Source organism: Heloderma suspectum, chromosome 6 (assembly GCF_057233095.1).
Source record: "Heloderma suspectum isolate Gila_16-S chromosome 6, 16-S_ref, whole genome shotgun sequence".
NCBI lineage: Eukaryota > Metazoa > Chordata > Lepidosauria > Squamata > Helodermatidae > Heloderma > Heloderma suspectum.
Window position 1 is genome coordinate 85,087,886 of NC_139463.1, and position 17,933 is coordinate 85,105,818.

At 44.0% G+C, this 17,933-nt stretch overlaps 3 protein-coding genes across 16 annotated transcripts in view; all 3 read right to left on the minus strand.

Annotated features, from left to right (window-relative positions):
- Nucleotides 1-3,010: 3,010 nt before the first annotated feature.
- On the minus strand, nucleotides 3,011-10,103 carry LOC146341659 (vomeronasal type-2 receptor 26-like). Its single transcript, XM_084805125.1, has 4 exons — nucleotides 9,793-10,103; nucleotides 8,257-8,484; nucleotides 7,327-7,453; nucleotides 3,011-4,967 (listed from the first exon to the last, which is right to left on the minus strand). The coding sequence occupies exons 1-4, from the start codon at nucleotides 9,982-9,984 to the stop codon at nucleotides 4,066-4,068; spliced, it is 1,449 nt and encodes a 482-aa protein (XP_084661251.1). The 5' UTR covers nucleotides 9,985-10,103; the 3' UTR covers nucleotides 3,011-4,065.
- Nucleotides 10,104-10,613: 510 nt separating this feature from the next.
- On the minus strand, nucleotides 10,614-16,448 carry LOC146341660 (vomeronasal type-2 receptor 26-like). The gene is made up of 2 exons (XM_084805126.1): nucleotides 16,191-16,448; nucleotides 10,614-14,663 (listed from the first exon to the last, which is right to left on the minus strand). The coding sequence occupies exons 1-2, from the start codon at nucleotides 16,446-16,448 to the stop codon at nucleotides 13,740-13,742; spliced, it is 1,182 nt and encodes a 393-aa protein (XP_084661252.1). The 3' UTR covers nucleotides 10,614-13,739.
- Nucleotides 15,348-17,933, minus strand: part of LOC146341661 (serine/threonine-protein kinase SBK2-like) — a 119,749-nt gene continuing 117,163 nt past the window's right edge. For 13 of the 14 annotated variants that reach the window (XM_084805107.1, XM_084805114.1, XM_084805123.1 and 10 more), the window contains one exon: nucleotides 15,348-16,482. The gene's annotated coding sequence lies outside the window, so the exon portion shown is untranslated. The remainder of the gene's footprint in view (nucleotides 16,483-17,933) is intronic. The other variant, XM_084805108.1, reaches the window with a different exon arrangement.

Consider the following 17,933-nt stretch of genomic DNA (forward strand, 5'->3'; position numbering starts at 1 on the left):
TATACTGTTCTCAGAAACTCAAGCCAAAGCTCATAAAGAGATAATCAGAGAAGTTATGTGTTCAAGTAGTGTTTAGGATGGTGCTGGAGAAGACTCTTACGAGTCCCCTGGACTGCAAGGAGGTCAAATCAGTCCATCCTAAAGAAAATCAACCCTGACTGCTCATTGGAAGGACAGATACTGAAGCTGAAATATTTTGGCCACCTAATGCGAAGAGAAAACTCCCTGGAAAAGACCCTGATGCTGGGAAAGACTGAAGGCAAAAGGAGAAGGGGACGGCAGAGGATGAGATGGCTAGATAGCATCACCAATGCAATGAATATGGACTTGAGCACACTCTGGGAGAGAGCAAAGGACAGGAAGGCCTGGCGTGCTATGGTCCATGGGGTCACGAAGAGTCGGACACGACTGACTACTTCCCTATTCAGCTTCACAGTCGATGACCTCAGGCTGTCTTTGGCTGAATAGAACACACATTACCTGGGGAAAAAAAGCTGGCAGGCAGGCTGGCAGAGTGGGTTTTGTGCTAAAATATGCTTTTTTCAACACAAACTCTCAAAGCAAAGAGCTAGAACTTTTCACTGGTTGCACAGAAGTGCATGAAATTTGGGCAATGGGCAGCCCCCATGCCAAGACCCTGAAAATGCCTCATATTAGGCTTGCTTTGCCACGAGCGTAATATAAAATATAAATAATATATGTTAATGTGTGTAGTGCTTTGCCCACTATATTTTGAAAAGCGGACTTGTGTGTAGTACTTTGCCACACACTGTTTGCTTGACCACAACACAAGCACAAGCGTACACACAGACCCACGAGAGCAAAAGAAAAGCAAATACAAAACTACCTACAAGCAAAGGTGGGGAATACAGTACACTATCTATAGGGGTGTACAGATTCCCCACCATCTGTCCGGTGGGGAATCTGTGGGGGGGGAGGCAATCTGTTCCTCCTCCCCGGAGCGGCACTGCTCCAGGAGGATTCTGGTGGCGGGAACTGGCTTGGGGGCAGCTTACCTTCTCTCCCGCCAGCCAGAGCTGTTTGCCTCCTCCCTGTCCCTGCAGATTGCCATGTCTTTTCTTAAAAAAAAAAAAAATGGCGATTGGCAGGATGTGCCCATAGACTTAGACACAAGTAGAGTCATGACTCTTGCATCAAAGTCTATGTGTCCATAGGCTCATACGCAAGGTTCACAGCTCTATTTTGCATATAAGTCTATGGGCACATCCTGCCAATTGCTTTTTTTTTTTCTTTTAAGAAAAGAAATGGCAATCGGCAGGGATGGGGAGGAGGCGAATGGCTCTGGCTGGCAAGAAGCAGCCAAGTGCCATTCCACCTCCAGTCCTCCTGGAGCGAAGGTAAGTGGTCCCGATCTGCTGTGGATTCCTGAGGCTGGATTCCAAAGAATTTGGCCTCATTTGAATCTGCAGCAGATTTCTCTGACATCCCCAACTATCTATAATCCTAACAGAAGAGAAATGGGGTTTTAATTATTATTATTATTATTATTTTAGGGAAAAGATATAGAGTTCAAAAATGGGAAGGGAAGGGATGCAGGAATTGAGAAGGGCAGGGTGGAAGGAGCCAAGAACAAGCAAAGTACATATAGATATATAGATATTGATACATGCAGATGCACACGCACATATATATACACTGGGGAGATTAATAAAGGATCTAGAAAGAAAGAAAGAAAGAAAGAAAGAGAGAGAGAGAGAGAGAGAGAAAGAAAGAAAGAAAGAAAGAAAGAAAGAAAGAAAGAAAGAAAGAGAAAACTACTAAGAAATAGTTGAATTGAGAAGAGGGGGGAGCCAAACAACAAGGAAAGGAAACTAAAGTACTTTTTAGTGTGTGTGTGTGTGTGTGTGTGTGTGTGTGTTTATAAAGAATCAAGAAAGAAAGAAAGAAAGAAAGAAAGAAAGAAAGAAAGAAAGAAAGAAAGAAAGAGGGAGGGAGGGAGGGAGGGAGGGAGGGAGGGAAAACTAATGAGAATGGTTGAATTGAGAAGGGGGGGCAAAGATCAAGGCAAGGAAAGGAGGAAACTAAAGTACTTCTTAAACGTTTTTGCTTTTTAAATAAAGAATCTAGAAAAGAAAGAAAGGGAATGGTTGAATTGAGAAGGCCTGGATGGGAAGGAAGAAGAATGACAAGGCTGCAGTACAACACAGACACACACACAACCCCAACTTCTAGCCAACTTACCAACTCTAAACTCTCACAACCAACAAGCACTCTCTCACACAATGAAACAAACGCAGGCTGATATCCAATATATGCAGTACTCCCCCCATCCTGCTTTTCCACCACTGTCACTGGTTGGAGACTGCTGGGTTAAGTTCAGCCCTAATTTGGCAACTAGAGTTGCCACTCACCAAGGCGCATCATTTCCCCCCTTCCTCCTCCTCCTCCTCTCCCCTTCCCCACTCCATCCTCCTCCTCGCCCCCTCCCTGAGCTTTCACAAGATGATTCATTAGAAATAGGCTGTCTGGGCTTCAGAGTGCCTTTAGAATAGCTCTGAATTAGGGATGTACGAATCCCTTACCTGGCTCCGCAGTGGGGAATCCGCGGTGAGGGGGAGGTGCTCCGTCCCTCCCCCTGGAATCCTCCCTGGCCGGCTCTGCGGAGCCGCCGGCCAGGGCCATCCGCAGCCAGAGTTCCGGCCACGGCCAGGCTGCTGCTGCCACAAATGGCGGCCATCGTAGAGGCCGCCATTTGCGTCCTGCCAGGCTGCCGTGATAGGCTACGTGAGTATTTACGTAGCCTATCACGGCAAAGAGCAGGGATGCAAAGGGCGGCCGCTACGCCATTTGCGCCGCTGCTCTTTCTGTGATAGGCTACATAAGTATTTACATAGCCTATCACGGTAAAGGCAGCCACGCAAATGGCGTAGCAGCCGCTGTTTGCGTCTCTGCTCTTTGCCGTGATAGGCTACGTAAATACTTACATAGCCTATCACGGCAGCCTTGCAGGATGCAAATGGCGGCCGCTATGACGGCCACCATTTGCGGCCGCAGCAGCTGGCCGAGAGACCAGCCACCACTGGAGCCGCCACCACCGGAGCATCCACCCCAGGTAAGCTTCATCCCCGGGGGGATTCCGCGGGGTGGCGGGGGGTGGGAGGCCATTCCGCCACGGGTTTCAGGGGGCCGAATACCAGTGCATTCGGCCTCACTGAAATCCGTGGCGGAATTCTCCACCATCCCTACTCTGAATCTCTGAGGTGAACAGAGGCACTTCAGCAGTGACCCACTTCAGTTTGGAGTGCCTCGGTGTTGTTCTGATCTGCTTCAGTTCTCAATGACGCAGCCCCGAATCAGCCCAATTGGCTTCGGTATTTGGATTGGGCACCACAGCAAGGCACAGCCCTAGTTTAATGCACAAAACAGCAGGAAAACACTTCTGTTTCTAAAACTGCTTTCACCTTGGAGTTTCTAAAGCTTCTAAAGAGATGTTCTTATCCTCTCTTTAGAAATTAAAAATGCTATCACATGGAAAGGACATATCTACCGATATTTATTTGGTCAAGAACACTATGCAATGTCTGTCCTTTGCCATTCTTTCTCATGGTCTGGAATTCACATTTTATGAGTATTTCATAGCTCACCAATCTAGCTGAACTCTTTGCTTGGTCCGATTGTCTCTTGAACAGAGTTTTCCCACAAAAAAAGTATGACATTTTTACTATCACTATAAGCCTCTCTTCCAACATTTCTTTATGACAATGACTGTTGTCCAGATGAGGAAAGAAGAAAGTTATCACAACTCAAACAGCATAAACAGTTTCTACATTATTTGAAAATATGTATTCCAATGCAACACACTTCCAAAAACCTGGTCTCATTAACATTATCATCATGACAATATGTCAGACTTGAATTAGCCAGTTTCTACCTCTCACATTGTTTTCAGTTATTCATTTTGCAATTGCCAACTTTGTCACAGTTAAGGAATTTTCAATGAATTCATCACTGCCCTGTTCAACTATTGGAGCATACATATAAACTAAAATAGTCACTGTTGGGTCTTCTGGTTTGACTATTGTAGACATTCAAATACTTAGGCTGCTACTTCTTTCTTATTAACAGCTGGTCTTTGCTATTCAACTCAGGCCTCAGAACAATTATATAACATTTTGGGAAGAAGATACAACTCAATAATCCAGCACTGGAGGCTAAGATGGAGAAGATCTCCACAGCCACCATGTATTTTCCCTTGGTGCTCAAGTAAGCTGGAACAAAGGACAACCAAACACTGCAAAAGACCAACATGCTGAATGTGATGAATTTTGCTTCATTAAACGTGCTGGGCAGCCTCCTTGCAAAGAATGCCACAACAAAGGTGACTATAGCTATGAACCCCATGTATCCTAGAACACAGTAAAACATCATGACAGACCCTTCATTACATTCTAAGACAGTTTCTTCAGCCAGAGAGTGAGAGTCCAAATCTGGAAATGGAGGAATAGTACAGAGCCATCCAGCACAAATTCCTGCTTGGATAAGGGAACCAGAAAGAACAACAGCATTTGCCAGCCTTTTCCCCACCCATTTCCTCATCCTGCTTCCTGGCTTAGTGGCCATGAAAGCCAGAACCACCGTGATGGTTTTTGCCAATACAGAAGAAATTGCCATTGAGAAGATGATGCTGAAAGACGTTTGGCGTAAATAGCAGGTAAGTGTCTGGGGCTGGCCAATGAAGAGGAGGGAGCAGAGGAAGCAGAGCAGGAGAGAGAAGAGCAGAGAGTAGGTGAGATTTCGATTGTTGGCCCTGACGATGGGGGTGTTCCTGTGTTTAATGAATATCCCTATCACCAAAGCAGTAACCAGAGAGAAAAACAGAGCCAGGGAAACTAAAGTGATCCCCAAAAGTTCATAATAAGACAGGAAGTTGAGAACCTTAGGAAGGCATTGATTTCTGTCCCTGTTTGGATACTGATGTTCTGCACATGGGAAGCAGTCATCTATGTCTGGAAGGAAAGAAAAGATTCAGTTACAGCATCTCAACCATATTGCAATTGTTCCAGTCACATAATTAACCTCTGTTCAGTGAAATAAATAGATGCATTCTCACTGCTTATATTGTTCAGTTTAAAATATAATAATAATAACACAAAAATACAAATAAAATCCCAATAAAAATAATCCACAATAAAAAACTAATAAACATGCCAACACAGCATAAAATATAAAGAAATACAACAACTTTAAAAACAACAACAATAACTAGATATAAGAGTTAAAGCCACAGCATAACAGGTTTCCAGCTAAGCATGAGTAACTAAGAAACTGAAACCTCATTGACAGGATCACTTTATGTGGATGGTGAATGACTGTAATCCTAGTCATTCCAGATATCAGGACCCAGCTTCAGCACTGCAGTGGGCCTTGTAGGTTATAGCTAAGATTGGAGTAGAAGTAGCCTGGAGTGCTTGGGCCTACTCAGCCTCTGGAATGTCAGAATGTGTGGGGAAGTCACCCAACTCCCTGTCCACCTGCTGGTCTGGCCTTGGCAGGCAGGGAGGGTGGAAGCTGTCTGTGAGAATCTAACAGAGGTAAGGTGGGGTTTGCAGATGTGTCACCCAGGTTGAAGCGTCACTGCTGGAGAACTAAGGAGTGATGCTCTGTTTAGACAGGGGCCTTGCTGAAAGGCTAAAGTCCATTGGCTGTCAAAGACACCAGAGGGAGTGTCTTACAGTCATTCCTTCCCTTTTAAGCCAATGCAAAGGCAAAGAGCCTTTGCAAGGAACAGCTCGTCTTCATTGCCTGAAGCCTTCTCTGTATAGATCCATAATCAGCTGGGCTTTAAGCAGCGCCATGTATGGCCACATTAAGAGGGAAATTACACTGAAGTTGAACACAAACATGATGGAAATGACGTTAATGGAAATGCTTTAACTGAGGAATTAGTCTCCCCGTGATCACAGGGGTGGCTGTGACTCCATCTGAGGAGGGAAGAGCCTGCAGGCTCTGCCTGGATCTGCTTTTTGAGAAGTGGGTGGAAAGTGTGTCTAGAAGTGCCTTTTTCCATCTGGACTGGATTTCCCTACCTCTGCCTTCCCCAACCTGGTGGCCTCCAGATATTTTGGACTACAAATAACAGCATTCTTTACCACTGATCATGCTGGCTGATGGGAATTGTAGTCCAAAATATCTGGAGGGCACCAGATTGAGGGAGCCTGAACTACACTGATCCATGCTTCTGTCACTTGTGTACTGTAATGTTCTCTATTGTTAGCCTGTCCTTGAAGACCATTTGGAAGCTTCAGCTGGGGCACAATGCAGCTGCGTGCATTCTGTTGGGAGTGGAGAGATAGGTCCATATTCTGCACTAGTAATATTGGTTACCAATTTGTTCTCACATACAATTCAAACTGATAGTTCCGGGACCTACATATCTGTGGGACTGTCTCTCCCTTTTTAAGCCCACACATTACTTGAGATCTGGGGAGGTGGGTCTGCTTGGCTGCTGCTCCATCCTGGCAGCAAGTGAGGACAGTAGTAGCTACAACTGAGGACTTTACAGCAGCAATGCCTACGCAGCAGAACAAAGGAAGTGTAGAAATCAAAATCCTTCCCGTTGAATTGAACTGGATTTACATCAGAGTAGACAGCTACAGGATTGCACTATAAAACAGATGAATAAAATGGTCATGATTTCTTGTAAAGCAAGGGTAGGGATCCTGTGGCCCTCCAGTAGCTTCAGCTAGCATGGCCAGTGATCAGAGATGATGGGAGTTGTAGCCCCATAAAATGTGGAGAGCCATGTGTTCCCCAGTCCTGATGTAAAGCAAGTACAACTCTTTTTAAGGCAAAAAGATCACCCTTCCCAGACATTATATGGGCTTAAAATGAACATGCATAGTTGTGTTCTCCTCCCACACGACCCCCATTCTCTCATATCATCTATAATTCCTCTTGAGTTATAGCCATTTGGAAAGTCAGTTAGGAAGGTCCCAAATCCCAGGATCCAGGCAATATCAGAATATGTTTTATGATTATTAACATTCCCCCAGCCAGCTCACCCACTCTACATATTGAGCGAGTTGTTACAGATTCAAAGGACCTGCATAGATGCATGGCATAGACTTTCAAAAAAACACTGCCCGATTGTGCCATGCTAAAAATAGTTATTGTAAGGTAAATAAAGCTAATCAAATTGAAAGTTTTAGAAATACACTGATTTTTTAATGTTACCTTAAATGTCTTGAAGCAAATGTCTTTGTACCTTGCTGAAGATTACATACAAAGCCTCAGCCGCATACGTACCCCAGCCCACATGCACATAAATAAATCTCTTTGCGTGGCATTGCACGTAATGTCTCCTACCATTCAGGTCTGAAATCTTCCCTTCGGCACATGGAGCACAATCGTAGCAACAAAATGGCTCCCCTTCCTTCTTTTTTCTGCTGTAGCCTGGGTGGCACTTGTCATTACATACAGCAAGTGGCAGGGCCTATCCACAGAAAAACAAAGGAGAGAAGGACAGCACTGAGCTAAAGCACACTCTGAGGCCGCAATCTTACACTTAATTTGGAAGCAAGTCCCATCAGGTTGCCCTTAGGTAGCGACAGGGCAGTTAAATTAAAAACCTAGTTTGCACATAACAACCCAGAGTATGGGTTGTTGCCCTACCCAGATTTTACCCATGATTTGCCTGCCAAATGATCTCACAAAGTGCAGGTTGTTTCTTTCAATTCCTGGGTTGTTGGATTCCCTCCTCCTTCATTCACTCCCTCTCTACATCCCAAATACATTTGTTGTCATTACATGTGAACCAGGTCACACAATAATGCTCGTATTCTATGATTGGCCGAAGAAATCATGTATGTAGGCTTCATTTGGCCATAAAGGAGTTGCAATAGAAACAGATCTTTGAATTTGGGATTTCTCTCCCATTTTCCTGCAATACATTCAGCCGCTGTCTGTGTCTTCCTTAATTCTAATTCAGTCAAATCATGTTTCAATATGAAAGGGAGATAAAGACCCTAACAAGAAAAAGGAATGTTAAGGACCAGCCAGACATTGGTATAAATAAAAAAAGTCCAGATAGTCCATTTGCGTACTGTACTCCCCCATAACCGGAGTTGCCAAAAACTGAAGGCTAGTGGGGAAACACTTGATAGGTCTCCAGCCACAGGTATTATGCAGCAGAATTCCCATTCACCCACCCGCCCACCATGTGGAAACAATAACCAAATGTCAACTTTGGATCCCTTTCCAAGTTTTCTTTTTCCACTTACCTGAGCCAGATCTCACCTGATTAAACTTGCTGTGCCAAGTGATGAACTCCTCATTGACACTGAATTCGGTGCCAGGGGAAGCCTGCGGATCCATCTTTCCTACTTTCACTTTTAAAAAGGTTTCATTTGGGAGAGTAACCCAGTTTATAATATCAAATCGAGTAACCAGTTCACCCTTCTCATTAAAATAAATGGTGTCCCCAGCACTGTTGTTAAATGAGACGCTCCTCAGAAAAGAGTGAAGCTAGATTGAAAAGAACAAAGGCAAGGATTTAGAAAATGACCCAAAGATGCACAGAGATAAGCATTTGCTCATTCACAAAGAGATTTTCAAGCATTTGTTTTTGATATATGTGGGATACTCTTGTTCTTGTGTGGCAGAAGTCATGGCATAACAGCATTCTAAAAATTCAAGACTGCCATTTGTTTTCAATTTGGAGATACTGAAAGAAGTATCAGTCTACCACTCAATCTCAGGTGGAAGGTCAGGAGATGATATTTCCCTTTTCATTCCATACTGATTAAGTTCCCAGCATCAAAGTAGCCAAGAAAGCTTATTCTGAATCTGAACTCAGATCATTCAACCTCCCATATGGATTTATTAATTAAAGCTGCAATTAATAAAGACTATATATTAATCCAGCAGAGGGCACAATCGATAGGATTGTGCTCTTGATGATTGGAGACCCCCAAACTCAGAGGCTTCCTATCACCCAATGCATGGCACGAGGAGCAACAGATGTGATCTTCGACTCCCCGTCCTCTCGCCCTGCATATTTCATTAGATGGGATTTTTAGTAACAGTGCTTCAGAGAGGGAGCGAAGGAGGCTGCAGAAGGCTCAGGATAATTCATTTCCTGGCCTCTCTGGTCTCCTCCCCTCCCCACCCACCAGAATACCCTGTTCCCCCTCTCCAATGTCACTTTTCTCACCTCAGATGGCAGCCAGCATGGATCTTTCCATGACTGCTGAAGGGGGTGGTGGTGGTAGGGGAAGCAGATCTCCAACTCCACCTTCCAAATTTGGAGCATGGTCTCCTACCTCAGAGAGCTGTCTCTGACCTCAAAGCGGGGAATTCCCAGTAACTTATGGCCCCTCAGACAATGTCTATGGGCCACAGGGATTGCACCCTAAAGATTGCAGCCTTAAAGAAGTATTTAAGCAAATTCCCAGAGATATATTTGAGGTAGAAAAGCCACCTCAAGATACTTCTCTCTTCTGATATTCTCATATGGTAAACTGATTTGGCTAAGTAAATTTTCTTTCAAAAGTTACTACATACTCCCAAACAGTAGAGAACTAGAAGCAGGATGAAAATATCTTCTTTAGCTGTGCCCAAGGGCTAGAAGGCACCTACTAATACATGTCTGCTTTGAACAGAAGCCCCAATTCAGTGCTGGTGCCAGGATTTTGAGGGACCCTTGAGCACAGCACTCTCAGTGGGCCTCCCTAACCTGGAACATGTAGGACAGGCCCATGGACAAATTTCTTTGGCTGTATCTGATCTTCTTGAGTGCTGTTGGTAGCAATTAGGGATGTACAAATCCCTTACCTGACTCCGCGCAGGGACATCCGTGGGGGGGGGGAGGCGCTCCGTCCCTCCCCCCGGAATCCTCCCTGGCCAGTTCCGTGGAGCTGCCAGCCGGGGCCGTCCGCAGCCGGAGTTCCAGCCGCGGCCAGGCTGCTGCAGCTGCAAATGGTGGCCGTCGTAGTGGCCGCCATTTGCGTCCTTGCAAGCAGCCATGATAGGCTACGTAAGTATTTACGTAGCCTATCACGGCAAAGAGCAGGGACGCAAATGGCGGCTGCTATGCCATTTGCTCCCCTGCTCTTTGCCGTGATAGGCTACGTAAATACTTATGTAGCATATCACAGCTGCAAGTTGCAAATGTCAGCCGCAGCAGCCTGGCCGTGGCCGGCCAGGAGACCAGCCACCACCGCCAGAGCCACCGCCGCCGCCGGAGCCACCACCGCCGCATCCACCCCAGGCAAGTTCTGTCGCGGAGGGATTTTGCGGGGGGGCCGGATTCTCATTAATCCAGCCTCACTGGAATCCGTGGCGGAATTCTCTGACAGTAGGTACAGTGCAATATAAAGGATGACATGCCAATACTACCCCCAAAACATACCAAGGAATAAAGAACTGGGTCTCTGTACCTCAAATAAAGTTTGGCTACCCAAAATTATACATGGTTTGATGTGCGCAGGAATATGCCATGTACAACCAAATTGGTGAAGACCACTTTGAATCTGTTTTGAAGGAGATGGTGAGGACAATGCCTTTAAATTAGTTGAAACATTTGACAGAACATTGTAATTCAACTTTGTTCTTTTTGTGGATTTGTAAATACAGGTATGATACTGGCATATCGGCATAACACATAGTATTTCATGGAATCAAGTTATCTTTCATTTTCAACTCCCTAACTTTTATTTCATCTAGAATATGTTGCATTTGTCAACTTTTGTCACCTTGTGCTCAGATTTGAGTATATTTCTGGCTAGCTGCTCCACACACACACAAAGCCCCCCCCCCCCCCAATCTACTCATTACCAATTTCTAAGAACTTTACTAGGGTCATAGACCATTTAAAAAAAAACCCAAATATCTAGTTGAATCCCTCAAGATTAGGGCTGTGCACCACTTTGGAGCCATTTCTGAATCCCGAAGTGAATTGAGTGCTTTGCGGGTGCTTTGTTGAGCTCCAAAGTGGGTCAGAATAACCCTGAGGCAGTCTGAGGTGAACTGGGTTCCCAGTGCATCTTGGAGATTCAGAGCTCTTCTGACGCCCAAACAGCCTGTCTCTAAAATGTATCAACTGCGAAAGATTGAGGAGGGTGGGCAAAGTGGAGGAGGAGCAAGGGGGGGGGGAAATGGCGAGCCTTGGCGAATGGTAACTGTAGTTGCCAGATTAGGGCTGAACTTAACCCAGCAGGCTCCAATCAGTGACAGTGGTGGAGTGGCTGGGAGGAATGCTGTATATAACACGAGATCTCTCTGCTTTCGTTTCACTGTGAGAGAGAGTTGGTTAGAGAGAGAGTTGGCTACCTAGATCTGCGTGCTGTGTGTGCTCTACTGCAGCTTCACTTGTCGTTCTTCTTCTTGCCCACCCAACTATTCCTATTAGTCTTCCCTTTCTTTTCAAGATTCTTTATTTAAGAAGAAGAAGCAGCTCCCAGTACTTTCCTTGCCTTGCTCTTTGGCTTCCCCCACCCCCACTGCCCTTCTCAATTCCCGTTTTCCTTCCCTTCCCATTTCAACTCTCAGATAGATAGATAGATAGATAGATAGATAGATAGATAGATAGATAGATAGACAGACAGATAGACAGACAGATAGACAGAATATGAATGAAAGAAACAAAAAACACGTTTTTTTCTATTCTGTTAGGCTTTATAGTGTACTCCCCCTCCCATTTAGCTTGTAAGTAGTTTTCCTTGCTGTATCTCCTTTTGTTTTTCTCTTGTGTGTTTTGTGTGTGTGCTGTGTGTGTGCAGAGCACTACACACCAGTCCATACAATATAGTGGGCAAAGCACTACGCATTATACATTTTATACAATATGTAATATATAATGGGCAAAGCACTACACAATTTCTTTGTATACTGGGCTTGCTTTGTATATTGGGCTTGCTTTCTTTGCAAAGCAAGCCCAATTTGAGGCATCTAAATGGTCTTGGCAGGGGCAGATGTGAGTGAGGTGCTGGTGGGACCAGCTGGCACACCCCCAGTCCAGATAGACTGTCCTGGTCTAGGGCAGCAGTATGTGGAGGCCAGTCAGAGCAGTGCCCAGAGGTCAGCATTTGAGGAGGAGGTGCAGGCAGAAGCAGCCTGGCAAGAGAAGCATCTCCTTCTTCTGTATTGGAAGAGGGGAGCCTGCTGTGTCCCTTCCTGTAGCTGCCTCTCCTCCTCTTCCATTACTGTTTTCCCAGGTAATGTGTATTCCATTCAGCCAAAGAGAGCCTGAGGTCATCCAGTGTGAAGCTGAATAGGAGAGTACTAGGGGAGAGGGGTTATTTTGCACTTCAAAACAGCTACACCAGAGATTAGGGATAGTGACCTCCTCCTAATCACCTCTTAAACACCTACCTTCTCTGATTATCCCTTTATTACCTTTGAGTTTCTGAGAAGAGAACATTTTACCTGTGCTTAGCACAAAAACTACTTGGCCAAACTGTCTGAAATTTGGCAGGTGGAATCACCTCTATGGGGGCTGCAAGGTCCCCCAATTTCATGTATTTATCATAAAAACCAAAAAAGGTATGGTCATTTCTGTTTTCCAATGAAAGTCAAAGGGAAAACACAAAATCAGAATAATTTGGATATACAAACCTCGTTTCAGATCCGAATCCAAAGTGAATTGGATCAAGTCCAAATTGGTGTGAAGCAAAGTGGGGCTGATTCAGAAGGTCTGAATCTGCATCTGAAGTGAATTGGGGCAGTCCTTGCCCAGCCATACTCAAGGTGGTACCACCTATTCCATTTAAAGTCCTAGACATTCGGAAGGAACTATACTGAAATCTAAAAAATATATATTTTTCCAAGCCTGACTTACAGATTTTACACTGTGTGTTCTGCACCTTTTCAGTTATGCTCCCAAAAATTATTTCGATACATTATAGATTTTCCCAGTCACCTTGAACTCTTTGGGGCCCTAATTGGGCAAAAAATGACAAACTTATAGTCCCCAACAAGTATTATGTATTTTCAGAATATTTTTTTTTAAGTGATGGTGTTCTTTCCATGAAAGCTACTCATTACAGATGGCTGTTATGGCTAATAATTCTACTAGGCTCATAGGTTATTAAAAAAAAGGGGGGGGGAGGACTACCTTCCTTATTCACTCCAGATGGTGATGACCAACCTTCTGGCCCATGAGTTATATGGACTAATACTATAACGCAGCTTCCTATGTTCCTAAGTAAAAGCTCAAGAAATCATGCCATGCCTATCTCAGTTGTCCAAACTGCTGACAAAAGCTGGAGGCATTTGAAATAACGTCAGCTTCATATAACTGCTGTGGCATCAGGGGTCTTGTGTTGCATACTGGCTAAACATGTGAACATTCAATTCTTCTCTTGGGTAGAGGAGTGAGCCAGACAGGCATGCCATTGTCAAAGACTCACTCTCTTATCGCTAAGAAGAGGTTAATATTTCTTGCCTACCTTATTAGGGAAATATAATCTAATGAAGCTCTCTGACTGAGTTATGGGAAAGCTGAAGGGTATACAGTATTACCACGAGAAGCAATGAAGGGAGAGGCAATCCACTGTAAAAATATGGGGATGTTTTCGAACATTCTGAACATTTATTTATTTGATTTGGACCCTGCCTTTCTACTATGAAAAACAGGAATCAAGGCAGCCTCCAATCACAAATAGAACTTGATAAAAAATAATAAAACAAATACATAAAAACCCAACAATAACTAACAGCATCCAACCCAAATGACCCACATACACACCAAACACCCCCTTGAACACTGTCCTTTCCCATAGCTATCTGCTCATATAAAAGATGGTTATGGATGCCAGTGTAACCTGCCATGGTTGCTGATTTGAAGGCCACAGGATGTTTCTCTTGATTAACATTGTCCTGTGTTTGTGTTTGGTGCTGGCTGAGTACATGTCATTTAAAGCATGTGCAACAGCATAGGCAGCATTATAGATGCTGTAGCTTTGGGCAGTCATGCTCATTTCAAAAAATATCCCAGGAAGGCTCTCGAGTTGCTCCTCCCCAGTGCATTTCCCCACTTTTTCCTCATCCTGTTTGGAATTTGGGAATAAACAGTTGAAGGCCTGTTCCCAGAAGACCCTGATAAATCCATCTTCTTTTGGCCAACGAGAATTTAGAAGGTGAAGGAAATTTTGGAACCCAGACATCTTACTGGAGGCAACTGTAAAGGATAAGGCCCCATGGAAGATTTCAATATCCAAACGCCGGAAATATGTCTGTGATGAAAATTCCCATTGTGAAGTCATAATCCACACCTTACCCATGATTTTGTCTAGCATATATTCCAGTTGTACTAGATATAGAAACCATTTTAAAACAAACACAGTATGAGCATCTGCATTTATGGCAAATACTTTGACTTTGGTCTTAGTTAGAAAGAGGCTCAAGCTCTCTCTGGGTCTTGACAAGTAGAAAGTGTCTATCATGTCATCAGTGAAAGTCAAAGTTGGTAGCCTATCAATGAAGGCAGGACAGATATCATTCTGTGAAAACAGCAACATCAAGATCTGCACGAAACTTTCACCCTTGTCATCATCAAGTGCAATAATTCCAACCCATGTCCAGTGGAAATGCAGGAGTAGCTGGACCATTCCAGTGTACTGATATGCTTCCTTGGGAACCATCTGGTAGATGGACGGAAATGGGGTTTTCTCTTTCATCAGAGATGCAATGAAGCAGTAGGTGACCTATGAAAAAATAAATCATTAGTTACAACTGGTCAGAGAAGTTTAAATCTTTCAGTGTGTTTATAATGAAGCACTTCATATTCCAACAATGTCACTACGTTGTGTTGTGCTAGTGTAACAGACCTCCAGCACAATGCCAATAGCATTGGCACAACGGATCTGCTGAGAAATCACCTTGCACAAGCAAAAGCTACTGGTGTTGCCAATATCCAGTGACATCATGAGATACTGCCCACTGATTGTCCAAAATCTGTACAAATGTAAATCATCTAGAAGTGCAAAAATAAAAAAATGCATAAACACATATGTGAAAAAGAATATGCATGAATCAATACATTAAATAAACAGGGGGAAGGGCTAAGAGATTAATTTTAAGAGATTTGAACTAAGAAATAAAAGTGACCAATATAACAGAACACACCCTGACATGTGAACAGAATGCTTTAATATCAGGTATGACAATAGTTTATTGAGTATAGCACACACACACATATTTTTACTGATGCTCACACAATTGTTGGCTTGAGTCCTTAGTTCTTTTAGGAACCTTCCCCCCACCCCCAGCTTTCCAATATGATAGCAATTTTCTCTGAGTATAAAGCACGTTCTGTAAATGTGTACACAGAATTAAGTCCTGGTCTATCTGATTGGATATATTATGTGTGCATAGGATTGCAGCCTTAATGTACTTAATTTAATCTCTTCTCATTGTTTTTTTTTTTTTTCTCCAGACCATGCTCCAGTAACCATGGCAAATATAATTTCTATGAAAGCCCTGTCTTGGACTGGAAAGAATGCTGGAAGGACTTTGATACAGATGTCCTGACAGCTACCTCTCCATCTGCTGTTAGGGATCCATATTTTAATGTAGGCAATGAATTAGGTAACTTTAACTGGAACAATACATTGTAATTTTATTTAAATATTTAATGGAATAGAATGGATCCATTACTCAGGAGGAAATTGTTTATAGGACAAAGAGCTTGATAGCCCCACCACCACCACTTCCGTGACTGCAAGTAAGTCATTTTGTTTTACAAAAAAATTCATAGAGCATGTCAATGAATTCCCTTATGTCATGCAACATTTTATTAGAAAAACTGGACTACTAGAAGTCAGTTGTCACTGTTATATAATGGACTGCAAATCTCAAAAAGTATGAAAGAGAGAGAGTTTGTTCGTATGTCCTCGATGGACTCAAAAACTGTACATCCAATTGTACTTGTGCATAACAATATTTTCTATGAAATTGAAGAAATGTGTGCCTCTTTTGCTTCAGTTTGGTATCTTTCTCTGCCCTTAAAACAGGGATGGGGAATATGTGGTTCTCCAGATGTTGTTGGACTGTAATTGCCCTCACCCCTCACCATTGACTATGCTGGCTAGGGCTAATAGAGGTTGCAGTCCAACCACATCTTCAGGGTGGGGGGACACTGCTGCCTTCAAATGACAATCCTGGGAACCCAGGGTAAGGATGGAAGATGTGCCAAATCTGTGAAACATTCACACCCTTCACATATGTCTTACCTGTGGAATCTTGTAGATGCCTAAGATGGTGGTTATGTGGAGGGAGCTTTCATAATCAAGTCCCCCAATGACAGCTAACAGATTCTTCTGGGTGTCACAGGTATAGTTGGGGATCATCTTTTCCAACTTAAAAAGAAGATTCAGGGTGCTCTGATAAGTCATTTTTGCATTGAAATAGCTGTCATAGATGTGGAACCCCAAGCTGACATTGGGTAAAACCTTGGGATGGTCATTTATCTCCTTCATAGCAAATACCATGGCCAGGACATGCTGGTAATTCTTTGGTGTTGCACTAAAAAGATATTGATACACATGAAAAGGATGCTCTCAGATCAACAATATTCAAATGCATAGATATATAGTTCTTTCTAAATATTGTTGTTGTTGTTCAGTCGTTAAGTCATGTCCGACTCTTCGTGACCCCATGGACCATAGCACGCCAGGCCTTCCTGTCCTCTGCTCTCTCCCAGAGCATGCTCAAGTTCATATTCATTGCATCGGTGATGCTACCTAGCCATCTCATCCTCTGCCGTCCCCTTCTCCTTTTGCCTTCAATCTTTCCCAGCATCAGGGTCTTTTCCAGGGACTTTTCTCTTCGCATTAGGTGGCCAAAATATTTGAGCTTCGGTTTCAGTATCTGTCCTTCCAATGAGCACTCAGGGTTGATTTCCTTTAGGATGGACTGATTTGACCTCCTTGCAGTCCAGGGGACTCGTAACAGTCTTCTCCAGCACCACAGCTCGAAAGCATCAATTCTTCAGCGCTCAGCCTTCCTTATAGTCCAGCTCTCACAGCCATACATTACTACTGGGAAAACCATAGCTTTGATTAGACGGACCGTTGTCAGCAAGGTGATGTCTCTGCTTCTTACTATGCTGTCTAGGTTTGCCATAGCTTTCCTCCCAAAGAGCAAGTGTCTTTTAATTTCATGGCTACAGTCACCGTCTGCGGTGATCTTGGAGCCCAAGAAAATAAAATTTGTCACTGCTTCCATTTCTTCCCCTTCTATATGCCAGGAAGTGATGGGGCCAGATGCCATGATCTTAGTTTTTTTAAAGTTGAGTTTCAAACCAGCTTTTGCACTCTCCTCTTTCACCCTCAACAAGAGGCTCTTGAGATCCTCTTCGCTTTCTGCCATTAGGGTGGTATCATCTGTGTATCTGAGGTTGTTGATAATTTCCCCAGCAATCTTAATTCCGACCTGTGATTCATTCAGCCCGGCATTTCTCATGATGTACTCTGCATATAAGTTAAATAAGCAGGGCAACAATATGCAGCCTTGTCATACTCCTTTCCCCATTTTGAACCAATCGGTTGCTCCATGTCCGGTTCTTATTGTTGCTTCTTGACCCTCGTACAGGTTTCTCAGGAGACAGGTAAGGTGGTCTGGTACACCCATCACTTTAAGAATTTGCCACAGTTTGTTGTGATCCACACAATCAAAGGCTTTAGCATTGTCAAAGCAGCAGAAATAGACGTTTTTCTGGAATTCTCTTGCTTTCTCCATGATCCAGCGAACGTTGGCGATTTGATCTCTAGTTCCTCTGCCTCTTTGAAACCCAGCTTGTACAGAAGTTCTCGGTTCACATACTGCTACCTTTCGGGGATTATGCTGATGGGGGGGGGGATGCGCTCCATCCCTCCCCCCGGAATCCTGGACGGGGGGGAGGCGCTCCGTTCCTCCCCCACCCCTGGAATCCTGGCCGGCCGGCTGTGTTCCGCAGCGATTCTGCGGAGCCACCG